Raw genomic sequence first — 26,069 nt, 5'->3', positions numbered from 1 at the left:
TACTCAGAAGCAAAGTTTTATAGATTATTCTATCGCTACTGGGAAAGGTATATTCACTAAGGTTTGGGGCGTTTTCCATTCACAAAGCAGTTTCTATGACTGAAACAAAACTCAATGCAATTTTCCATTAGGCTAAAATATCAGGTTTCCTTGGTTTACAGATCAATATCTTTGTTCCCCCTAAAACAGATCAGATGTAGTCCTTATGATACAAAATGGAAGTGTATTAGTCTCTTATTATAGTACAGATTTTGCTATCTGAGTTTCAATGGGTATTAATAGATTCAGTAAAAGCTAAAATATAACCAAGCTTAATCTTATTCTTATCAGTTAGTGTTTTATTGAATTCAGTGCTCCATAATATATAAACAAAAATTAGAAAAGAACCATAACCAGCATGATTTGGAAACGTACTGTGAAAAAAAATGCAATTCTATTTATTTATTATGTTATTTATTAGAACAATTACTGCTTTGCTAGCAAAATAATTGTTTGGGAGGTATTTCATAAATGTACTATATATTTAAATTAATAGGAATAAAATAATACTGGAATCCACTGTTTCTAGTTATTGTGATTCTTAAAGAAGTGTCAATCCGGGGGATTTAGAGTGTACTAGAGCACAATTCACAATGTGTCCTTCAATTTTTAAAAATCATTTTTCAGAAATGCTGATAAAGCAACTCTGAAAATATAGAGCTACACAGCAGAATGTTCTCCTCAGATATCATCCACAGTACAACAAAGCAAGAGATATATTTTTATAGTGTAATTCGTGCATGTGGTTCAGCTTGGCATGGAGAAAGAGTTTCAGGTAACTCAGATCAATAGCTGGAAAATCAAAATGGTGACTTTGATCTTTGTTCCTGTACTGTATACATTGCACCATACCAGATCTCAATATCTTCATAAAAGGCAGAGGAAAAACTCGCAACAAACGGAATTATAGTAATATAATTAGCTCTGAAATAATGTTAATTTATGGAATCTTTCATAAAATTATTTATATACATCATATAAACTTTTAAAAATAGTTCAGCAAACCTGCCCACTAATAATATTTGTAGCCAAGATGCCCACTTCATTTGAAGTGATTTAAAATATAAAATATGACTCTTTTTCAAAACCAATTGCTTTCAAGCACTTCTCCATATCTTCATTAAATGTCACTGAGCCACATACTAGTACAAATGGTTGCCTTCTACATGAGTTCACCATACTCTTAATCAGGTTTTCATTTATTCGACCAAGGTGTGTTGTGTCTTGAAAGCTCCATGGCAGATTTTTAAGTGATTGTTCCTAAAAGGTAAAACAGATAACATGTGCAACATTTACAAAATTCACAAAAATATATGAAGAATTCTAAATTAATTAAGACTTCAAATGCATTTTCAGAACCTCACATCAATAGTCTTATCTGTCTAACAGTCATTAGATTTGTAGATACTTTATTTTAAAATAGAATCCTACTCTTCTATTTTAAACTGTTTCACAAAACCTGCTAATTTAATAGTCTAAATGTAGCTAAAATTTGTCACAACTAATTTTAGCGGGATCATTGCCATTCTTGGCTAATATGTAATGCTTAGTTAATTTGATCAGAGGATGAAGAAAATGTATTCATACAAGAAAGATTAAACCTTTATCAGGTTAAACCCAAAAAGCATTCTCTTCTTTCAAACTAGCTGATCAAAGCAGAAACCTGAATATCGTGATGGCTTCTGAAACGATTGCTTGAGCATCTCACTCAGATATGCCCTGTAATGCTGTAAATATGGAATAAGTAGTTTGCTGTCTCAGGAGCCCTATTTGTGCCATAAGAGATGCACAGAATTTATGCATTTGTAGAAGACAGAAAATGTAGAGAGAGAAGGAAAAAAGTATAGAAAAATAAAACGAAATGAGAAAAATGGGCACTGGACTTAATGGAGTAGCCATCCTCTGTAGATTTTTAAGCTGCCTTGTGTCCTCCAAAAGTAGCATGAAAAAGCCTGAATTGGGAACAAAAAAAATGACTTCAGAATTGAGCAGGTTCTTCTTGTTGCCTGCTCTAATCTAATATTTATAATATAGGAAGTCCTAAAATTATTTAAACACTTAAAAGAGGATTAGATCAGGGGTGGGTTGCTGCTGGCATTACTGCCGGTTCGCAACCTGCACGCAATAGCGCACTTTGCAAACCCAAGGCACGCACTGTGCATTCAGTTCAATGTAAATTGTTCTGTGCATGCGGACGTATGCAGTCACCGAAATCCAAAATGGTAGCGGCCAAAGGGAACCGGTTCGGGGGCATGGCAGGCCTGGATCGCTACCGGTTCTGTGACCCAGGTCGGAATTCCACTACCGGTTCTGCCGAACCAGGCCGAACCGGCAGCAACCCATCACTGGATCAGACGGAAAGGAAGTTCTTTTCAAAAGTGCAAAGGGGTCTGAGGCGACTCCTGCAGGAGTGCATTCCAGCGCTTATAAGCAATACAGGATTTACCTCTCTCTGGTGTGCCTGGTAAAGGGATCTCACATAGTGAAGGGATGAAAAAATAAATTTTCAGCTGTTTGATCGAACTTTATCTTCACAGATGGGTGCTGGATTTGCAGAGCTTCAATCAGGAAATCCTTCTTAACCCTACCTGGGATCCATCACCAGGGATTGAACCTGGGCTCTCTGCATGCAAAACATGTACTCTGCTGCTAAGCTACAATTCAGTTACATTGAGAATGCAGGATTGTTATGAATTCGTCATCCACCATTTGCAAAGCCCACAATCAAATGAAGGGAATGTCTCAGAAGTACCAAGAGACAATTTGTCAAAAAAGTATTTACCTGGCTTAATACATAAAATGTCCTGATGTTCCAGAATCGAGACTGTTCTTGAAGAAGAGCTTTCATGTAAATATTTTCAAAAGTTCTGAAGCAGCCTACCAGAGTTACAAAAGTTTCATCATCTTCATTTTCAGTTATGTATTGGATAATAGGAAGCATTGGTGCTATGCCTGTCCCAGAAGTGAGCATGAGGAGTTCTCCATACTAAAAATGAAACAAAATATAGCAAATGTGTCTTAAGTCATCAAAAAAAAAAAAAAAAAAAAAAAAAAAAAAAACCCAGATGGCGTAGAAAGGAGTGACATTCAAATGTCTTGAAAAGCCATTTTTGTTAAATGTTTCCATATTCCTAGACCGAACCTTAGTGTTATCCCTGTGTTCCTAAGAAAGAGTCCATTGTTGTATAAGCATCCACAGCTCTTCTCTTTGTTGTCCATTTAATGAAAACAGCATCACCCTTTTATAGTGCAAACTCAGCCCCTATATACTTAGACTTAAAAGAACATTATTGTCACTTTGAATGTACACTAATTGGCATATATTAAAATGAAATTTCATTGCATACAGCTCTCAAAGGGTCACCACCTCCAAAATACACTACGTAAACATGACAAAATAAATACAAAATTATGCATACACACATGCCCACATATATGGCACCTGCATGTGTGATAGCACAAAGCACATACACCAGGGGTGGGTGTTGTTATTTTAATAGAGCAATGCTGCCAATTCCATCAGAGTGATTGATTGGAAAACACCATCAACTTCCTAACTCACAAACAATTTTATGTGGGAATGTTTTAAAGACCTTCCTCTATAAGGAGAGAAACAACAGTGCAGACTGGATTATTGTAAAGTGGCAACAATGTAAAACTAGCATTTGCTCTCTTTAATTACAAAATCATAAAGAATAATGGTCAGATTTAAACCAACAAAAGAAGTTAGATTTGCATCACTTCGATTTAAATCAGACTATGCTGGATGACTCCACCTAAGGTACATGTATGTGTCACCCAGAAATAAATATGTTTTTTGTTTCAGATGGGCATTTGCAGTATAAGCCTGTATACAAGACCAAAGGAATACTTATGGAATGTTCCTTAGCAAGTACATTTTAGATTCCAGTCTTAAATTATCTAGTTAATAATAACAAAATCCATAAGATTATTATTTATTTGGATTATAACTACATAATTTTGTATTCAGAATGAAGTCTGAAGAAAGACTAGTAAGATCTTAAGAAGATGATGCTGTTAGCTATATTAATAAGCACAGCCCTGTACATATTTAGCCCATTGCCTGAGCATTGCTTTCAAATAAAGGGGTCTAGGACCATGCTGGAAGTATCCCAGTTTATATGTAAGACACATTATTTAATCTGGCTATATAAGTGTTCCAGGATGACTTCATTAGAGTTATTCCATTACCTCAGGATTTCCCTACATTGGCAATTTTAAGACGCATTAACTTCAATTCCCATGCTGGCTGGGGAATCCTGGGAATTGAAGTCCATGTGTCTTAAAGTTGGAAACTCAGCATTATCTGAATTTGTACTTGGAAAGTATTTGCGTGCCCCCCTCTATTTGCAATATAGGTAATACTGCCATAGGATCATACATTGATAGATGTGAATATGTACACGTCAATTATACGCTACAATTTTTCTTTTTCAAATTTGAAAACAAATTATAGTAAATAATGACAATGTTTACTGATATATTTCTACTATTCTCAAAATTGGCTGGTCTAGTCATAGTTATATGTATATCGAAAACATAAGGCTTTGTTCAAATTATACTTTGCGACCCTCTTAAGCTGTTGTATGACTTTAAATAAATGACATTTTCAAAATCTTCAATCAGATATCCTACAGCCATTATGTTGTTTAATCCAAGGCTTTAAGTTACAGGAATAAATTACATATAATCAGAGTACACCTGCTGTTAGTGATTTCAAAATAATAATCATATCTGCCAACACCGTTACCTTGGACTCTCTGTAGATTAGTCCACATTGTGTTACCCCGCCATTCTCCAATATGAAGCTCTCTAGATATAGCAGTCTTTAATTCCCATAATCCCCAGCCAAAGGTAGAGATGGTAGTCCTTCTACTTTGACTATAACTATTGAGGCATAATATTATTTGCCTTTGACTTAGTGAAGGCATTACAGCATAACATTGTATGTGAATACCATCAGCAGTAATTCTATAATCACTAGATATTTAGTGGTAATTAGTTAAGCCTGCTGTAGCGCAGGAATTACGCTAGGAAGAATCTAGTAGTAAGTAGTTGAAAGAAATCATAGATGAAAATCCAGAAAAAACGATTAACTCCCCTAATCTAAAAGTTGCACAAGAACTGATGGTATTTCAATAATCCAGGAAAGAGGAAATTGGTTTACGGATTTTTTCCCTTCATTTTCAAAAACCAAAAATGAATAAATGTCAGTGGTTGTTTGCGATTTGTTATAGATATTACCTGATTGGCTGTATAGGGAAAACCTCCAAATGGTCCTCTCCAAAAAATGGTGTCTTCTGTTTTCCATGATTTTATGTATTGGGACATTAGTCCAGTTTTATAGCACTTGCAAAAGAACCAAGAATCAAAGAAAGCAAATTTAAAAAAAAGATAAGAGTGGGAATACAAACTTCCAGTAATTCACATCTTCTCAATTAAAACATGTGACTTTTCAAAAAAAGCATTTGGGTACACATGAATATGGGGAGAAATTAAATCAGGGTGATACTTAAATCTAGCATTTGTGTGCAATGCTTCATTACATTAGATTTAAATTAAACATTGTCTTTTGCTTTTAATCCTAATTGTGCACAAAAACTACGGAAGTATTTTTAAACTTGCTCAAACTACAAACAATTTGCAAGCAAGATTTTTTATTTACTAGATATACTAATTGGCAGCAGCTGCAAGTAACCATTCATCTTCTGTGTATTTATAGAAACAAGAGAACATTCTGAGAAGTAAAATTCCAGTTGTGTTATTTTGCCTTGTTTGAGTCTTCTTTCAGTTATGAATTTTGAATAGAAATGGATCTGTGACATACAAAAATTTGTTCACAATTGAAACCCTCAAATATTCATAAGTAACACTGGTAGGAAACATTTTCATACATAACAAAAGAAATGGGATAATGAAAACTAAGACTGCCAATTTATACTGGTATTGTGCCTAAGTTTTGGACAAATAACATTCAATGGGAATCTAGCAAAATAAAAGAATTTTGTGTAGCACCTTGAAAATTACAATATTTATTATAGTGTAACTCACTGTACATGTTACAGATTCCTCTTCCTTGAATTTGCATTGTTTTTACCCAACAATTAAAATAAATGATTTCTTCTCATTTATCTACAGCAATTTCTACTGTTACATTTTGCACGTAGTATTAGACTGCCTTTAGTGTAGAAAACTGTGCCATGTTAAAAAATGTTGGCAAGTCTAGCCACAGTGAAGAAAATGGAGATATTAAATTAAAGGGATGGAGAGTCAAGACTTCAGCTGCTATGTATCTCATGTAATGGAATATTGGTTTCAAGGCAGAAAATGTATTAAGAATAGATTTTTTTCTTCATTCCAATGCAGAAACAATCAGACCGGTTTATAATAAATTCTTTTATATAACAGAAGAAAAAATCCTACAGAGAAAAACTCTATATCAGGTTTTGCTACTCCCCACCCCTGCAAAAAATCATATTATTAAAGAATCATTCAGAAATAAGGATAAGCATAGAAAATCACCACTCATGCACACTTAACTGTCCTGTAGTGCTGTAATCATGGAACACAGAGGCTTTGAATAGCACTTGGGATAGTACTACTAGTTGTAAAAGTAGTAATAGTATTACTACAATTAATAATACACTACTTCCCAAAATTGTCTGGATTGAGAAAGACACAACAATCTACACCAAGCTATACAAATGCTGGGTGTTTCCATCTCTTTTGTTAGAGCATAATAATGGTTTCATTTGGGTTGAATAGATTCTATAGGAAAGGAAAGTATTATTACAATTGTTATTACTATTATTGCAATACAAAAAAATCTATGTAATAAGCGAGCAGAGTCAACCTATAAAGATAATGTATTAATGCAGATTAAATATAGTAAAACATGTCACAATAACTGAGTTAGAAGGAACCTTGGAGGTCTTCTAATTGAACCCCCTATACCATTTCAGACAAGTCATCATCCAATCTCTCCTAAAAAGCCTCCAATGATGGAGCACCCACAACTTCTGACATTCCGGTGATTAACTGTTCTAACTATAAAGACATTTCTTCTTATTTCTAGGTCAGATATCTCCTTGATTAGTTTCCATCCATTGCTTCTTGTTCTGTCTTCAGGTGAATAGGTTGATCCTCTCTTCTTTGTGGTAGCCCTTTAAATATTAGAACACTGCTATCATGCCACCCCTAGTCCTTCTTTTCATGAAATTAGACAAGGGGTGTCAAACTCGATTTCATTGAGGGCCACGTCAGGGTTGTGTTTGACCTCGGGGTGACCAGGGTGGGTGTGGCCAGCTCGATGTCACTTATGTTGGGGGCAACATTGATACCAGAAAAACTAGCACACAATTTATGGTTTACACTCCTAGTGATAAGCAGAAGGGAACCTGGTGGCTCATTGTGATTTGCTTCAAGGATCTGCTACAACAAAAACTGTTTTCCACTAAGGTGTTCATACCTTGGTTTCTAACAATCTTTTTTAAGTTTCAGGAATACATGTTTCACTTCAGTAACAGAGGGCATCCTGAAACAAATCAGCTCCGTTTCTCCATGCTTTGTCCTGCTGCCTAGGTTGAGTAGGGCTTGGTATGGGGCAACAGGAATACCAACAAATCAAAACTTTAATGGCAGGCCCCCAGTTCTAAAAGCCATAGCTGAGCACTCTTGTGGCATAAAAGTTGACCGCTGCTGTGTCAAACTGTTAATTTATAGAACAAAGGCACCTATTTACCTTTATTAAAACTTCAAAGAACCCTTCAGCATTCACAGGCGTAATTGGAGTATAAGCTCTCTGAACCTCCAGACCGTTCACTACTCCTCTGAAGGAGAGAAAAATGAGAAAAGGAGCGAAGATCAAGGGATGGAATCTTGATTTCAATCTCCAACAATACTTGTAAGTCCTGTATGGTTCTCGCAACAAAGGCTGTTGCCTGAAAAGCACTGCAGGAATCCTTCCTCATCTCCATGGGTTATCTTCTGCCAGCCAAACAACAGATTATTCCTTCCCATTTTGCAGTAAGATCGCAGAGATCCAAGTATTGAAATAACCTCAGGTTTTTTCTCTCCAGCACAGCCATATTACCTCCTTAACAATTCTTCATTTTTCCTAAAGCCAGACACGGTATTTTATGTTGTACTGCTCTGCTGCTATAAAGTAAGAAAAGAACGACACTGGGGAAGCTGAGGATTATTAATAGTTTGCAGCAGAAAAGGGTTTTTATCTTGACACCATTGTTAAAAGAATATGTGTAGAAATAAAAGTTAACAAGTGATACCTGCTATGCTTAACAGCCTGGTGTTTTTCAAATGAAATTTATTTATATATTGTATTTATAAACCAGCCAATTCTGGACAACTTTGGGCAGTAAATAATTATAAAAACCAAGTATAAAAACAATTGATTGGTAGAAACACAATGGTTAACCTGAGGGGAATAAACCACAATCAATCTCTCACCTAGCAAAGGAGCCCTCCAGTCCCCTGGCACAAGTCCTGCGATACAGCTAGATTTTCAAGGCTCATTTGAAGAAAAGCTGCTACAGAGGGCAGGAGCTATTACAGAGAAAGCATGCTTCTGGGATTACATCAGGACACATTCTCAGCAGATAGCACATAGAGCATGACAACTCCGTCTGAATAGACAGGATGGGCAGAAACCATGGGAAACAAGCAGTCCCTCAAATAATGAGGCCTAAGCCATGAAGCTCTTTATAGATAATAGCTAGCACCTTGAATTCTATCCAGAAGCTTGCTGGCAATTACTGTCATGCACTCCAAAAAGCAGAAGTATTACATGGACATTCTATGGTATGCCCATAACTGCCTGTACTGCAACATTTGGACAGTTAAGTGATATTCAGAGACAATTCACTCTAGAGTGCATTGCAATAATCCATACCCAAGATGAGTAAGTCATGTGACCATGAATCTCCTGATCCAGAAAGAAGCATAACTGGCACATCAAACAGATCTATACAAAGGTCCTCCTGTCCATGGCTGTCATCTACTACTCAAGTAGGAGCTGAGAGTCCATGATAATCTTTAGATCACACATGTGTCCTGAATGCTATCACATCCAAAACTAAGAGTGATATTTCCCAATTCCAAGCGGACCCAACTCCTACAGCTACTTAACTCTTGCAGATGGAGCCCGAGTCTCTCCACAGAGACAGTTATGACCTCCAGGTACTGGGACAAGCATCACTTGTTTGGCCTTGGATTGAGATATAGAATTGAGCAGCATCTGCAAACTTCTTGACTCCAAACAGGCAGATGATTGTAGGCACCAGCCTCATGTAGGCATTAAGCAAGAGGAGTGAGAACACTGAGCTTTGCGACAGCCCATAAACCTGGGCTTCATACTTAATTTATCCCTCCTATCAACCTTCACTGGAATCAGCCACAAAGAAAGGAGGAAAGCCTGTTACAATACTTACATTTCCAACAGATTGAATTAGAAAGTTATAATGATTTATAGTATTAAAAGCTGTTAAGAGATCAAGAGGTATCAGGTCATTTGTACACCCTCCCCCTGTGTTTTCAAATTCATCAAGAAGCATAATTAGTGCCATCTCTGTGCACCACTGATCTTTTCCTGTTCAAGTGACAAAGATATCCCAAATTATGTTTGCCAGAACAATCCTTGAATAGAAACAATTGGTTCAAGGTGATTGGTGCCATGAATTTTTCTTGAAATATTTTTCTCCCTGAAACTGTGTGTTCCAAATGTCTATGGAGATTCTCAGTCATCCAGATCATGGTTGTCTCAAAGGTGCTTTTTCAAGAGGCAACTGGACTTCCTGGTTTTTCTTAGAAGACGTTTCGCTTCTCATCCAAGAAGCTTCTTAACTCTGACTAGATGGTGGGGAATGTTTTTTCTAAACATACTTTTAAGCTTAGACACCTCTATTTAGTTAGATTTGAATGTGATTTCAAGTTAAGTGTTTGTGCCTCGATACAAATTGATTGAGCATAAAAATTGCATGTGGGCTCCACTTTCTACTTGTGTTCCATTCTCAGAACAGCATTAACAAAACTAGGAAAGTAATAAACAAAAAATGTACCTCAAACTCTGTCATAATTCCAGGCCATGAATCCCTGAGCTGCATCAGACTCTATGCCATCTGGGAGAAGACTGAGATTCTCAAGAATTATCAGCCTTGGTGAATCTACCACTAAACCTAGCAACAGAATCAAGCAGCTGAGGCAGGAATGATGCTGTGTAGCTGGGAGGTTGATAAAACCGCAACAAATGCAAAGACTCTTTAGAACCAAATTTTAACTATGAGCTTTGGCTCCTGAGTTATGGAATCTTACAAGGCCCCTCGGATGGCAACTGCCATATTTCTCTCTGCCAAGAGATCATGCTTGATGCCAAACATGACACTTGGATGGCATATCTCCAAGAGTGGAATGCCCCTCCTCTGAAAACATCCAGTCTCAATAAAACATGGCAGGTCAGCTGCCTCTTCCATTATCAAATTATGGATAAGAGGTTCTTATATGGGCAGATAGGAATTTAAGAGCAACAGCCAGAGACCAGGGTCCACAAGGATTTAGTAGCTTAGCATCTATAGTGAATATTAATGGCCAGAAGGTGGGATTGATCTCAACCACTGATAGTACCTTTCCTGTATGTGGCCCACCTTTGGATTATTGCCTTGTCTTTCTCTGCCCATCACCACCCTAAAGGTATTTCATGCCATTACTTTTTCCTCTGTCCAAGCCTGACCCTGATCCTTCTCCTGCTTCCTCTGCCAAGGGACTCATCCAACTATCACTCACTCTTTATCAGCCTTATAAGGTAGATCTGACTAAGAAATGCATGCCATATAGGTCAGAACCATGCCATTAACAAGACTGACAAGACATTGTCACAGTCAGTTGAAGCCACCAGTTCTGGCATCTGGTGGTTTTATACAGTAGGCTTCTTTGTGTTAGCCTTCATTCTGGTCCTTGCTGCAGCTCTTCCACCAGCATTTTCCATCGCCACTGATACTTTCTGGGGCTATTCCTTGATTAATTAGGAATACACAGACAAAATACTTTAATCAAACCTTTGTCATTAATGTTCTTGAATGCTTTTAATAATCCCAAGGGCTGATATATTGAATGCCAGAACTGAGGAATTTTGGAAATAGAAAATCTTGGACAATTTGCTTCTTGATAGCATAGGAATATTCATTTATCTAGATTTATTATCACATACGCCAGATAACTGTAACTATGTGATACAAAATAAGCAGATGGTTAAGATATGTCTAACATCTTTGCAAGATACAGCTTTCATTATTAAGCCTGGTAGGTAAGTAGGTAGATAGGTAGGTATATATGTATTTGCTCTCATTTTCTAGTTGTATCCCCTTATGTTATTTTTCCAAAATGTTAATATTGAATAACGGCTTTAGAAATAGCCTCAAATAGCAAAATTTGTCTTGCAGACTATAACTTCTGTGATACAAATGATGATTTAATCGTAAAAGCCAGAGATTTTGTCCTGAGGTTGATGATACTCATTTATAGAAATGGCTCTAAGTGCAGCCATTTCAAAAACTAGAAGGTGACTTGTCACAGCATCTTTTTGTCAACTTCCATTATCTGTCAAGTGCAAATCAATAACTGACAGCTGTGGAGTTCAATACAATCCATATTATTATCATTATTAAGTTATGTGAAACAGCTAGTTATCAGAAAAATTGTATAATCTTAGTGCAACTGCTTCCTAATATCAGGTTCATTTATACGACTATTTTAATGGCTCACAGATCATTCAGATAATCAGTATGATAAAATGCACAATGGACAACTATCTAACAATATGTCCATAGGGCAAGTCCTGCTAGTTACTTTAACTAATAATTAGTCTACCCAATTGTTGGGAAGATGAAAGTTCCTATAATTCTTTGGAATTTCTTGGGGAAATGACAGAATACAATTATAATAAATACAAAGAGATAGTTTTATACTACGTTTTATTTATCTACCTGATAGTAAAACAAGATTACATTGTCCTTGTGAATCAATTCACTATAATTCTATACTCTTTTTTCCTAAAAAGTGGTTTTCATACACACATTTAATTCTACCTCCAATAATAATGCAATTGAAAGAAAATGTGACTATAGGGTAGCATATACTATACAATTAACAAGATTAATAAAATCAATGAATTCACACATTCTTTCAAAAGAATCACTTTGAGAGTGTGGTAATTATAATGTACTCAGTATGAAGTTTTTACAGATCAAGAGCAAAATTGAAAAACAAATTGCACACTACAGATAGTTTTGCTATAGATTTTGTACAGTACCTTAGCACAATATGTTGTCCCAATCTCAACCCCAAGCTGCTGTTTCCAGGCAATTTAAAAGTGTACTGGTAGGTGTCCTTGGTCAATTGAGTCACAGAGCTTATGGTGAAAGCCATAAACATTTCTGGATTTAGGTCTGAATTGCTACTCTGCAAGAACAATAAATAATTACTATTTTAAAGAATACCCTCCAAACTGTGGCACTACAAACAAAAATAAGTTTTAAAAACCAAATACACTCATTATCTAATTCAATAGGTTACCCTTTTTGAATCCCATTTAAATTCCAACACCTGTTTATTCACATAATTCTGAATTTGGCAATGGCTTTCTTGCTCATGAGGAACGAAACCTAAAGACTATGTGATTAGTAAAAGCAAAATACCTCAATTGCATAGCAATAGGAAATATGGTAGAACACAGAATATGTAGACATTTTTCTGTCTTGCCTTTTCTTACACCATTTATTTCAAAAGCAATTCCTTATTTTACACCAGACTTTCTTTGGCAGAACCACAAATGCTCTCAATAATTCCTGGACATCAGGCAAAACTATGTGTAAAGATCTAGTAAAAAAGTTCATTTTCTACATTTCACAGTCTCACACAGACCTACCTCCATCCTCAAAAAAAAAAAAAAAAAAAGCACCTCCTTTTCATATTTTTGATGTTATTTACCATGGGTTTAATCTTTTTGAGAGCATGAAAGCCACTGTATTCTTTTTGAATTTTTTAAAACTTTAGAACTAAACATTTTGAACAAGAAAGTAATAAACTATCTGTATGTTCTACATTGAGGGCAAAGAGAAATGGCTTCCAGGCTAAAATCTTAATCAGCTCACTGCAAATAATGAAAAAGCCCTAATCCTGACATTTTTATTCGCCGACCCTCATGTTCTCCTGATTTCCCCATTAGTGTACATTCCCTCTGGTTTTACAAGCTCATGAAACAATCTGTGCACTGTTTACTCACAAGTAAGTTCCAAGAACTTCAAGTAAATCTGTTTAAGCCTGCTACTGTTCAGGTAGTCCCTGATTTATGGCAAGCTGCTTAACAACTATTAACAACTATTCGAAGTTACAACAGACCTCCTTGGGCTACTTATATCAGTGTTTTTCAACCACTGTGCCACGACATAGTGTGCCGTGACATAGTGTAAGGTGTGCCGTGGGAAAAACACTTTATATATAGTCAATATAGGCACAGAGTTAAATTTTTTTAACATTTTCTAATGGTGGTGTGCCTCGTGATTTTTTTTCATGAAAAAAGTGTGCCTTTGCACAAAAAGGTTGAAAAACACACTGACTTATATAACCCAGATTTGAAATTCTGATGGGGCCCCTCCCCACCCGTCCCCATTGTCATGTTATTGCATTTTGGACATTCAGCAACCAGTCCACATGTATACTGTTTGCAACATCTAACAATCAATTTCTGGCAAAAGAATAATAATGCCCATCATGAGTTTAATCATTGTGGCATTTGCTTAACAGTCACAGTGATTCACTTAATGACTGCTGCAAAAAAGACCATAAAATCAGGCATGGTAATGTGGTGACCCACATAATGACCAGCATGATGGTAATTCTGTGCTCAATTAAGGTGATAAATCAAGGACCACCTGTACAACACCATCCTGCGGGTAGTTGATATTTCCACTGAGGTCTAGGCTATAGCAGAATAGAAATCTCATTTGCAATACCTTCTCTAGCATTCCTCTAATATTTATTAGGTATAATACTATAATATCATATTTATTTATCTTTATAAATATGGTATGACTTAAATATTGATTTATTAAATATAATATTAATAATACAATAAGAAAACACCTCTGCATTCTCTACAGTTCTGGGAAATTTGAGAAGCTTGACTGTATTTTAGAAACCTAAGGCAGGGTAATGCTTAATCTAGGAAAAAATAGGTGTCAATATGGCAAATGCTTGAATTATTTTTTCCCCTAGAGTGTTACATAGCTCTAGTAGTCCTCTCCTTGAATTTTGATCCTAAATATTTCTCTATCTTTCTGACTCTTAGCCACCAAAAGCTTTGCAGCAATTAAAAGCAAAATAAAAGAGAGTGTGAAAACCCTGGTTTTGCATCTTTAGTTATCGGAAGACTTGTAGGAGTTCTACTTTGCTGTAATTTTTGCTGTAAATAAAAAAAAGTAGGTCTATGAAAGGCATTCAAAAGAAATGCTTTGCAATGCATGAATGCAACATCCTCTTCAAAGCTTTAAAGCTGCTGCATCCTTTGGTAGAGCTTATGTGGCTGCTTTGGGGGAAATGACAGATAAATGAAACAACTCTGCACACACACTCAACATAGGGACAGCCAGCAGCTTTCATTTACAAGAATAAAATTTGTGAAGCATCTCTCTGAAATGTATGACACAACCCTAATAATTTTAATAATAATCTACTTGCTGCTTCTTTCTGGATAGAAGGCTTATATCGTCTTTTGCCTTGGCCTCTTCCCACTTCTTTAGGTCTTCCTGATATACATCATAAATGCAGGGTTTGCAGCCACTGCCACAACACTGAGATGATAGTGGCTTTCTGGGCTTCAGAGACAGCCAGACTTCTTCACTCTGATCCATTATCTACAAAACACAATCCAACATTATTCCATTTAAAATTGCTGGATGGGGATGATTTCTCTCTTCTGCATCAGACATGGAAGTAGGTGTCATTAAGTGTAGAATAACTGCAGGGCATATGATGTATTGTGATGCAGTTAGGCAGCATTGGAATTTAAATTAGAAAAGGCCAGATTAAAAGCCACCTTTTTAATAAAGTTCCTTGACATTTTAGGCTCTATCCTATTCAGACCAGCTTTGAGGTGAAAAAAACTATAGAGTTGTATACTGTCTCAAGCCTCCTATTAAGAATATGAATAAATGTACTACATACAACAAACTACATATTGCCATGGATCAGAAGGTGGTATATCTCTGTTTCATCCTTTTGGGGGGCAAAGACTGGCATAAAAAAACCAGAATGTATAAAACAATAGCACTATAAAAAAACACTAATTTTGATTTTTATGGAGGTATAGAAATCTAACATTATTTTAATCATATTAAGTTAAGATATAAAACCGGAATTAAGAATAATCTAAAAACTAAGAATAAAATTGTATTGTTATTGATTTATTAATGAGAAGACACAATAATTGCCTTCAAATATCTCAAAGGCAGTAGAGGTCAGGGCAGAATTGTTCCAGGACACAGAACAAAAAAACAAGGAATTAAATTACAAGGAAGGGAAGGGATCAGGGAAAACATCTTAATGGCAAGAGTTATTTCACCATGGAAGAGACCGGCTTAGCTTTTACTTTGGGGGGGGGGGGTGTTAAACAAAAACAGGGTGCACATCTGTCAGGTATAGGTTGGCCCAATTTCGACATGACGGGTATTACTATGTGATTGAATCCTGGCTCTTTGTAATCTGTGCTATGAACACAATGCAAATGAAATAAGGGTGAATGTCACCTGCCACGTTGAAGCTAGGACTGCTACTGCAGATTCCCTGATTTAGGTTGGAAGGCCTTCATGTTGTCAATCTATTGGCTGTTCAGGGATCTTGTGAGGGGGTTCATGGCACTTGTCCTCCTCCACTCCCTCTCCAAAATCACCCTAAGATCCCTCCCAATATTGGCCAGCGCAATTAAAACGTTCAGAGGTTTGCTTAAGATGAATCGTAGGTAATCAAGCAAGCCTGTTTGGTGCCCACTCTTCCTCCAAAATAATGTGAGGCAACACCACACATATTTTGCACACCTTCAGAGGCTCTCAGCTAGTATTGGCATAAGGATGCTAATACAGCTAAGAACAATGGAAAGCTACCTCACTTGTTGGGGTGGGGGAGTAGCTGAAAGAAATACTGCAAAAAAGATGTTCAATCAGAACAGAGCTGGAAGGGACCCTGGAGGTCTTCTAGTCCAACCCCCTGCTCAAGCAGATCCTATACCAGTGTTTCCCAACCGTGGCAACTTGAAGGTGGCCATTGAGAGAGCCGAGGTGGCGCGGTGGTTAAATGCAGCACTGCAGGCTACTTCAGCTGACTGCTAGATCAGCAGTTCAGCGGTTCAAATCTCACCGGCTCAGGGTTGACTCAGCCTTCCATCCTTCCGAGGTGGGTAAAATGAGGACCCAGATTGTTGTTGGGGGCAATATGCTGACTCTCTGTAAACCGCTTAGAGAGGGGTTAAAGCCCTATGAAGCGGTATATAAGTCTACTGCTATTGCTATTGCATTGGTGACTGGGGAATTCTGGGAATTGAAGTCCGGACATCTTCAAGTTGCCAAGGTTGGGAAACGTAGCCCTATGCCAAGTGACTGTCCAGTCTCTTCTTAAAAAAAACCTCCAGTGATGAAGTACCCACAACTTCTGGAGGCAAGCTGTTCCACTGGTTAATTGTCCTAACTATTAGGAAATTCCTCCTTAATTCCAGGTTGCTTCTCTCCTTGATTAGTTTTCATCCATTGTTTCTCGTCTTGCCTTCTGGGACTCTGGAGAATAAGTTGAAACCTCCCAAACTTCTTTGTGGCAACCTCTCAAATACTGGATTATTGCTTTCACGTCACACACACACCCAAGCCTTCTTTTCTTTAGACTGGTCATACCCAAGTCCTGAAACCGTTCTTCATAGGTTGTCATTGGGATAATGGCTTCATGCCAGCTCATCGCTTGCAGACACCCCCCCCCCCTTTCTCTCTCATGCAGAAACTTAGCGCCTGCGCGGCCCCGCCCCTTCAGAAGGATTGAAGGCTCTCTGCCCCGCTCAGGAAAAGAGCCCTGCTCGCCGTCAATCACCCAAGGTGCCCGCCTCCTCTCCCGGCATGCTTTTCGCAGCCGGATCAAAAATGGCTGCCGGCCGCTACCTTCGCTGAGGTGACCGGTGCGGAAGATGTTGGCGGCGCGGCGGCTGGTTAAGCGAGAGGGGTGCTTGTGGGCGTCCTGGGGGCAGCGCCGCAACAGGGGGTTGTACGGGCCGAGGACCCTCAGGCGCCCCTTGCCTCGCACTCCCTGGACTCTGAAGGGGCCGGCTCCCGGGGAACCCCTGCCATGGTACTTACGGAGACCGCCGCCGGTGCGGGAGCAACTGCCCGAGCTTGACACGGTGACATACGCGGAGAAGATGTACCGGGTGCCTTGGCTGGCCAAGCCGACTTTCCCGAAGTGGGAGAGAGGCTGGCACGACCCTTACCACCGCCGGAGCCCCCCGGTAGAAGAGCTGCCCGACTACAAGACGCGGCCTTGCTACGAGTTTCACCGCAGAAGCCGCCTGCAGGAAGGTAGCCGGTGGCGCGCGGGCGGTGGGCGGGGCTTGGTGGAGGACGCCCCGCCCCCTCGCATTCGAATGAGGAGGGGGGCGATTCGGTTATGCTAATGGGAGCCAGCAAGCAGGCTGAGGTTAATTGAATAAGTTGGAGCTCTGCAAATAAGAGAACCGGACTAAATGTTTTATTCGTATGGCAAGGGCTGATGCTGGGGGTCGGGTGGGGGGCTGAGTTATTTAAATACAGGCAATCCTCGGATTTATAACAGTTCATTTAGTGACCTTTCATAGTTACAACGGCATTGGACAAAAGTGACATGACCGTTTTTTCACACCTATGACCGGTGCAACATCCCCCTCCCCCATGGTCACATGATTTACTTTTGGATGCTTGACAATTGACTCACATGTATGACGGTTGCAATGTCCTGGGGTCTTTGGTGACCTTCTGACCAGCAAAATCAATGGAGAAATCAGATTCACTTAACAACCATGTTACTAATTTCACATCTGCAGTGATAGATGGCAAGAGAGGTTTGTTAAATGGGGCATTTAGCAAAATTTCTTACTGAGCAACATACATTTTGGGCTCAGTTGTGGTCGAGGGTTACCTGTAGTTACATTAGTTGTATGTATATTTTAATGTTACTTTTTGTGTCTTTGAGTCAGTTGTTGACTCCCAGTTACTGCCTGGACAAACCTATGTAATTTTCTTGCCATTGTTTTTTGGAAATGGTTTGCCATTTCCTCTTACTAAAGGCTGAAAGTGACTGGTCCAAGGTCACCCATTAGAACTAATGACTCATGATCTCCTATTTTTTAACTACTGCATCAAGCTGGCTCTCTGTACATATACATACATACATACATATATACATACATACATACACACACACATCACACACACACACACACGCACACACACACACATATCTGTATACAGCATGTAATATTATTAAAAATTAGTCCCATGTGATCCTAGGTTAGCCATACTGACCCAATTTATTAGGTGCAAGGTTATTTCCAAAGCAACTCAAGCCAGTATCCATTTACTGTACTCATTGTACTTATGCCATAGTCATGCTCTTAGGAAGTACTTTGTCTTTGTAATTATTTTCCTACTTCTGTAATCAGATGTAGAAGTAGTATACAATAGTTGTCATTGGAGGAAATTGAGTATTGTGTGTAATATGAAAAGCATTTATTCATTTTTCTGTGTAAATATGTACCTTTTATTTTGAGGTGTGAAGCAAGCATTGTGGCTAATGAAGGCAAAGCTAATAAAAGGCTTACCTCCCCCAATACTTAACATAATGAATGACATAACTTACCAGTTGGAGGACCAGGATGAGAGAATTCTAAATGCAATTTCTCATGCTCGTTTTTGGGCTGGCACTGAAGACGATATTTCCTTTAATAAATACAGGTATGTTTTTAGCCTAGGTTTTCTTTGTAGCTTCAGAGTTAGTTGGTGCTCTTTGTCATTCTTTTAAACAAGTTTTTTAAAGAAGTTAAAATTAAACAAGTTTGTTTAATTGGATTATATCTTGCAGTAGCTTCCAAAAATGTGTAGAAGAAATATGAGCACTGCATTCTCTGAGCTATTGCTTATTATACTTTTACTGGTTTCTGCTTGTAGAGTAGATAGTTCATCCTTTTAAATGACTCAGAAATGCTGTGTTGGATATATGTATAAGTACTCTTCCATGTAAGCTGCCTGGAGTCACCATATATGAGTTGGATGGCCAAATAAATTTGATTGACAAACAATTACATTTTTAATTTTATAAAAGAATTTTTTTACTATCAGGAATTTGAGAAATATTTTTCTGAGTTTTTACCTTGTATTCCTTGCATAATACCATATGGCTGTCTGAAAATGTTAAGCTAGACAACTGCTGGTGGTTATTACCAGTGTATAAGGTGCTTTACAAAGAAAAAATGGACAAACATCTATTCCAAAATTTATAGGGATCAGCAACAGTAAAAATATCTGAATCCTCATTAGATTAGAAAATCTCACATACTTTTGAGGAGAGAAAAATTCACAGGATCCCAAAATTCAAAATCTAATACAATTTGGTCATCTTGTAAGATTTAGACTATTTTTAAAAATCGTGTTTAGTTTTTAATTGCCTTGCCTAAATCCCCAATATATCACTTAAAAAAGAAAAAAAAGGTAAACAAAATGAGGGCAAAATATTTCAGTTATATGATTTCATTACTTTATATGAATGGATTTTTTTTTCTGAAATAAAAAGAGGAATTGTAAAAAGGTTTTGAAAGGGGTATTTTTTTAACTTTGTTTTAAACCTGAAAAAAATGAAACAGTTTTGAGTGTATGGGAAGAATTTTGCAGTAAATTTAATTTGGTTATTCAGGATTACATATTGATTACATATTGACAAAAGGTATAAAATTATTTCTATCTTTCCTATTTATTGTTTCTCTTTATAATTAGAAAAGGCAGAATAAATTTGGAAAATAAGTATGATTTGTATTTATAATAATCTTTAAGTTAACATTTAACTTTATTGTAACAGTTGAAGTAACTTAAAAACAGTTGGATTAATCACAAATACCTGGCATGTTATCTCTTGTACATTTGTAACTATCACCTTATTTTGTGTTTGCCATTTTGCAAATATTACAATAAATATCAGTTAAGAAAGTCCTGATACAGTGAAACTTCTGGCTTGGATCTAACTATCCTCTTGTTCTGAAGTCCTGTGCTTCTGGAAGACCTGCTCCACTTGTGCAGGTCAATGACTGTCAAATTCCCCTCACTGAGTAAAAGAATGATGTCCCAAGACTACAGAGCAACAGCTACATGGGAACGAGGTTAGTTAAAACTGTAAGCTTTCTTTAAACTAAGGACAAATGTCCCAGATTTTGAAGTAGAGCCAGTGATGTTATAAGGGTCCTGAATAGAGGAAATGGTTTGTTTCTTTTTATTTGAAGAAAACCGTTCCTAGAGAGGAGGGACTTCACTGAACTGTATGTATTTGGGGTGGGGAGACAATCCAGGTGCTGGGTAGATTAAATTCCTTACCAGTTATCAAATATTTATAGAAAATAATTTTACAAAGATAGAATGCATAGTTAAAACAAATATAAAGCATAGAACATTGTTTTCAAAGAACAATGTTAAGCTCAGATTGCAAATGTCGTTTTTTCTGATAGTAGCTGAGCCAATGTACGTTGCTAGATCAAATAGAAGTACTTGATATATTCAGATTGTCTATGATTTCCAGAATTGAGAAAAGAACAATAGTCACTTGGAAATATTCATTAAAAGTTTTTTTTCCCTCTTTGGTTTTTATAATATCTGGCTTATAACGAACTAACATAAGTTATTTTCTTTTATAGAGTCTGCTCTCATTCAGATTAATATTACCGGTGGAAAGCTTCTGAATGCAGTAAATTGTCTACAATCTATAGCATCCAGCGATGAGATATTAGCCACTGAAGATTATGATTTAGAAACTTTCTATCCTATCTCACCTATAATTGATCTTAGGGAAAAGAATGTATACAAAATAAAAAATGATACTGGTAAGTTAAACATAATTTGTTTCACAATTTCTTAATTTGTAGGTGTGAATCTACTAAATGAAATATGAGAGTAAGAAAGTCTTAATACAAAGAGTTGAGTGAATGTAAGTGAAGAATCAAATGTCCTAAGTAATTGTCTGACGATTGTGGATTATATGCAGATGGTCTTCTTTTGCAGTAAGTTGTGATCTTGTACTAAATTATTCCTTAATTTATATGTAGGTTTCAACAAAGGCTACCCATATCCTTATCCTCATACATCATACACTATTGAAAGTGGAAAAAGGGAGATATCGGAACATTTACAAGCCAGAGTTTTGATGTTTGCTTTTGGGAATGCTCTAGCCAAGGCTAAAGAACTTTATGGAGTAAGTATTATAATTTAGACAGAAAAGCTATAACTTGTCATAACTGATCAAGAGATGCAGGTTATTTTTGCTCTTGGCAGTTCATAATTAACACTTCATAAATATTGTTCCATTAACTGTTAACATGATATACACATGTGCAGCTTCTGCAAATCTTGATTTCAGATTTCTAGAAAAAAGGGGGGTGGAAAGCAATATTTGCAAATCTAGGACATATTTTCTTGGTCCTTTTTGGATTTGAGTTTTATTGGCTGGCTGTGTGAAGGCACATAATCAGTGTGAAGGCACTGTGAGAATGGTAGAGCTGACAGTTTTGAATAAAATGATCAAAGGGAGCAAATTCACATTGCTGATCATTTGGATGTTATGATCATAGTAGTTTTGGATTTTAACGAGCAAATGGAATTTTAAACTTTGTGAATGTATGAGATAACTGGATGCACTTTTGAATTTCCTATTTTAAGAGTAAAATAATTTCTGTAATATTTGTAATTCCTGAACAGTTATGAGTACTATAAGAGAAATTCATGAGATTGAAATGGTTTTGGCATATTATCTAATGTTGGAGATGACAAAAGCCAGCACTGATTTTCCTATTTGTTAAGCTGTGGAAAATTGGTCTGTTCTTTGGCAAAGCCACCTGTGGGTTTTCTGCTACATGTAAGTTTATCATCAGTCAAAATACAATCAGCAATTTGTGTTTGGTGAACCTGCATGTTACTTAGGTCAGAACAGCATGTCAGGTATTAACTATAGTTTGATAGACATGTATTTGATGAATGTCCAATTATAGCTTCCTAATATCCGTGATAGCCCAGTTTGTCTCCCCTTAAGCTTCTCATACAGCTTTTCTTTTTTCTTGCCCAGGATGAACCCAAAGTCTTGGAGAAGCCAGTAGTTGTTCAGAGTATTGGTACAAATGGCCAAGCTTTCCACTTTGTAGTGTTTCAGTTAAACACAACAGATTTGGACCCTAGCAATGGTGTTAAAAACATGGCCTGGCTGGATGCAGATCAGCTTTTATATGAGGATGCCAGGAAGCGTCCAGAAATCAAGAAGAAAATAGTTCTGGTATGTTGAAAAAGTGAAAACTTGATGATCAAGTCATTACCAAAAGAACATTTAGCTTTTTAATTTGGTTAGAAAATGTTTATTGTTGGTTAGATCTACATTTGGCCTTTTCTCCAGGAGCTCAAAGTGACTTATGTCAGAGGAGCTCAGTCCTTATTATCAGAACCACACTATGAGGTAGGTGGTCTAAGAGTGTGAGTGATTGATCAAAAGCACTTCAGCTTTTCATAGAGTGGAGTAGAAAATGAATTCCCTAGTTCTATACCACCCTGGCTCACATACAACTGCTTTTAAGGCTAATGTGGTTGCTGGTAAAGCTATTTCAAAGTTTTCAAAGTTGTATTACTGTAATATACTGTACTGGTCTGAAAACCATAATTAATGCAAAATGTAGCCACTAGGCAACACCAGGATGAAAAACTTGGGACCAGATTCTCCTAACTTATATCAGGTTCTTTCCAACTATATCAGTCATCTGTGAACATCAGGAAAGCTCGTGTTTGGCTTGCAAACTGCTCTATGGTATGCTAACATCAGTGAAGGATGGCCTTCTCTCTGGTGCTCTCCTGTGAAATGACCATTCCCTGTTATACATCAAGCATCATTTAAAAAGATCATCCTATTTAATTTGATTTTCCCCAGACATAGTGGGGCAAAAAAGTATTTAGTCAGCCACCAATTGTGCAAGTTCTCCCACTTAAAAAGACAAGAGAGGCCTGTAATTGACATCGTAGGCAGACCTCAACTATGAGAGACAAAATGAGAAAACAAATCCAGACAACCACATTATCTGATTTGGAAAGAATTTTTTTGCAAATTATGGTGGAAAATAAGTATTTGGTCACCTACAAACAAGCAAGATTTCTGGCTCTCACAGACCTGTAACAACTTCTTTAAGAGGCTCCTCTGTCCTCCGCTCATTACCTGTATTAATGGCACCTGTTTGAATTTGTTAGCAGTATAAAAGACACCTGTGCACAACCTCAAACAGTCACACTCCAAACTCCACTATGGTGAAGACAAAAGAGCTGTCGAAGGACACCAGAAACAAAATTGTAGACCTGCACCAGGCTGGGAAGACTGAATCTGCAATAGGCAAGCAGCTTGGTGTGAAGAAATCAACTGTGGGAGCAATAATTAGACAATGCAAGACATACAAGACCACTGATAATCTCCCTCTATCTGGGGCTCCACGCAAGATCTCACCCCATGCGATCAAAATGATCACAAGAATGGTGAGCAAAAATCCCAGAACCACAGCGGGGGGAACTAGTGAATAACCTGCAGAGAGCTGGGACCAACATAACAAAGGCTACCATCAGTAACACACTACGCCGCCAGGGACTGAGATCCTGCAGTGCCAGACGTGTCCCCCTGCTTAAGCCAGTACATGTCCGGGCCCGTTTGAAGTTTGCTAGAGAGCATTTGGATGATCCAGAAGAGGATTGGGAGGATTGTGTTTGGAGGACAGAGAATGCGGAGTTGCATCCAAAGAACACCATACCTACTGTGAAGCATGGGGGACCAGGATGACTGATCCGTGTACAGGAAAGAATGAATGGGGACATGTATCGTGAGATTTTGAGTGCAAACCTCCTTCCATCAGCAAGGGCATTGAAGATGAAACGTGGCTGGGTCTTTCAGCATGACAATCATCCCAAACACACCGCACGGGCAACGAAGGAGTGGCTTCGTAAGAAGCATTTCAAGGTCCTGGAGTGGCCTAACCAGTCTCCAGATTTCAACCCCATAGAAAACCTTTGGAGGGAGTTGAAAGTCCGTGTTGCCCAGCGACAGCCCCCAAACATCACTGCTCTAGAGGAGATCTGCATGGAGGAATGGGCCAACATACCAGCAACAGTGTGTGCCAACCTTATGAAGACTTACAGAAAACGTTTGACCTCTGTCATTGCCAACAAAGGATATATAACAAAGTATTGAGATGAACTTTTGATATTGACCAAATACTTATTTTCCACCATAATTTGAAAAAAAATTCTTTCCAAATCAGACAATGTGATTGTCTGGATTTGTTTTCTCATTTTGTCTCTCATAGTTGAGGTGATGTCAATTACAGGCCTCTCTCATCTTTTTAAGTGGGAGAACTTGCACAATTGGTGGCTGACTAAATAATTTTTTGCCCCACTGTATGTATGCTGGATTTTTTTTAAAAAAAAATCTAATAGAATTTTTAACATGCTTTGGGAATATTTAGAGTGAGTATATATGTGGTTCTAATATTTTTAAAATAAAAAAAATCTTCCTCCACTGTAATAGGATATTTTGAAAGTCCTTTGATAGAAACCATCACCAGTACTAGAGGGTCGTTCAAACAGATTAATCCATATAATTCATTATACCATGGGGTAGTTATAATGCTGTGACATGCTTTCTAGAATGCATGGCCATCTCTGGGTAAGAATTCCTAATGTGTTTTGTCTTATGCCGGAAACTTAACTGTTGACAGAGTTTCCAAAAGGCAGAAATTATATTACTTACATTGCTGGTCTTATTTTTTTTCTGATTCATTGAACAGAAGAAAACTTTCTGAAGGGAGAATGTACCATTAAATGCAGTAACACACTGCAACATTTAGATGCTGACCTAATTTGTGTGCCAGACATTGAAATATCAGGTGTTCTCTCTACAGATTCCTGCTGGAATACATGGCTACAACCCAGACACATTCAAAAAATTCCTGGCGCTCTACTTGCATGGTGTTGTGTGAACAGGTCCAAAGAAGTCTGAGTTCAACTTCTAGTTCTTCCTGAAATACTACACTGGATGTACAGTTAACACAAGACTGAAAAGGATGTTATTTTTAATAAAATAAATTTTTCAATACATTTGTTAAAGATTAATACTTTGAAGAATTAGAGTAAGATTTGATGCAGTGTTTCAAGGCCACAGGAGAAGAACTAATTAAGTCAAAACTTTTTAACCACTTTGAAGGGTATTTTAATTTACAACATTGGATGTATATCCCGGAAGGTATACTGAATTAAGATAAATTTTAATGTACAATTTTAATTTAAAGCAGATCTATATGTTGAATGGACTCAAGAAGTATGGAAGGCAAAACAGTTGCATTCTTGCCTAAATATGGGAAAACATGTTTCTTTGAATTTTGTTTCTCAAAAACCATGTTTATCCCAAACAGTTTGGCAAGTTATCCAGAGCATGATTGTTTTGGAATTTGAAACAAAACACGTATGCTTTGAGCCATTAAAGAAAAAAAGAAAAAAAGTTTTTTTTTCTTTAATGGCTCAAAGCAGGGGGGGGGGGATTCATGCTTACCTAATTAAAAGTGTTTAGACTTATGAAAACTGATGAAGGTAAATTGCAACAAGTATTTTCCACCCAAGCTCAAAATGTGTAACTTCCCTAAAATGGAATATAAACTATTTTATAAT

At 37.4% G+C, this 26,069-nt stretch overlaps 2 protein-coding genes across 2 annotated transcripts; one reads left to right on the top strand and one right to left on the bottom strand.

Annotated features, from left to right (window-relative positions):
* Nucleotides 1–326: 326 nt before the first annotated feature.
* On the bottom strand, nt 327–14,942 carry CYB5RL (cytochrome b5 reductase like). Its single transcript, XM_014068049.2, has 6 exons — nt 14,806–14,942; nt 12,380–12,528; nt 7,802–7,889; nt 5,305–5,409; nt 2,822–3,025; nt 327–1,299 (listed from the first exon to the last, which is right to left on the bottom strand). The coding sequence occupies exons 2-6, from the start codon at nt 12,499–12,501 to the stop codon at nt 1,096–1,098; spliced, it is 723 nt and encodes a 240-aa protein (XP_013923524.1). The 5' UTR covers nt 12,502–12,528; nt 14,806–14,942; the 3' UTR covers nt 327–1,095.
* Nucleotides 14,943–17,223: 2,281 nt separating this feature from the next.
* On the top strand, nt 17,224–25,500 carry MRPL37 (mitochondrial ribosomal protein L37). The gene is made up of 7 exons (XM_014068048.2): nt 17,224–17,678; nt 18,905–19,088; nt 20,388–20,503; nt 21,032–21,217; nt 21,440–21,585; nt 22,453–22,656; nt 25,307–25,500. The coding sequence occupies exons 1-7, from the start codon at nt 17,291–17,293 to the stop codon at nt 25,382–25,384; spliced, it is 1,302 nt and encodes a 433-aa protein (XP_013923523.2). The 5' UTR covers nt 17,224–17,290; the 3' UTR covers nt 25,385–25,500.
* The last annotated feature ends 569 nt before the right edge of the window (nt 25,501–26,069 follow it).

This window comes from Thamnophis sirtalis, unplaced genomic scaffold, assembly GCF_051295495.1.
Source record: "Thamnophis sirtalis isolate CommonGarterSnake01/CBP01778 unplaced genomic scaffold, rThaSir2_p1.2 scaffold_7, whole genome shotgun sequence".
Lineage (NCBI taxonomy): Eukaryota > Metazoa > Chordata > Lepidosauria > Squamata > Natricidae > Thamnophis > Thamnophis sirtalis.
Note: the sequence above shows the minus strand (reverse complement) of the source record. Positions and strands in the feature narration are given on the sequence as shown.

What these genes read in the sequence shown, in the direction of transcription:
- MRPL37 (XM_014068048.2), top strand. Translation starts at nt 17,291, where the DNA reads ATGTTGGCGGCGCGGCGGCTGGTTAAGCGAGAGGGGTGCTTGTGGGCG. An exon ending in CAGAAGCCGCCTGCAGGAAG is followed by an intron (nt 17,679 to 18,904) that starts GTAGCCGGTGGC and finishes TTTTATTTTGAG; the next exon opens with GTGTGAAGCAAGCATTGTGG. An exon ending in CAAAATAAAAAATGATACTG is followed by an intron (nt 21,218 to 21,439) that starts GTAAGTTAAACA and finishes ATTTATATGTAG; the next exon opens with GTTTCAACAAAGGCTACCCA.
- CYB5RL (XM_014068049.2), bottom strand. Translation starts at nt 12,501, where the DNA reads ATGTTTATGGCTTTCACCATAAGCTCTGTGACTCAATTGACCAAGGAC. An exon ending in TTCCCTATACAGCCAATCAG is followed by an intron (nt 3,026 to 5,304) that starts GTAATATCTATA and finishes TTTCATTTTTAG; the next exon opens with TATGGAGAACTCCTCATGCT. An exon ending in CATTTTATGTATTAAGCCAG is followed by an intron (nt 1,300 to 2,821) that starts GTAAATACTTTT and finishes TTTACCTTTTAG; the next exon opens with GAACAATCACTTAAAAATCT.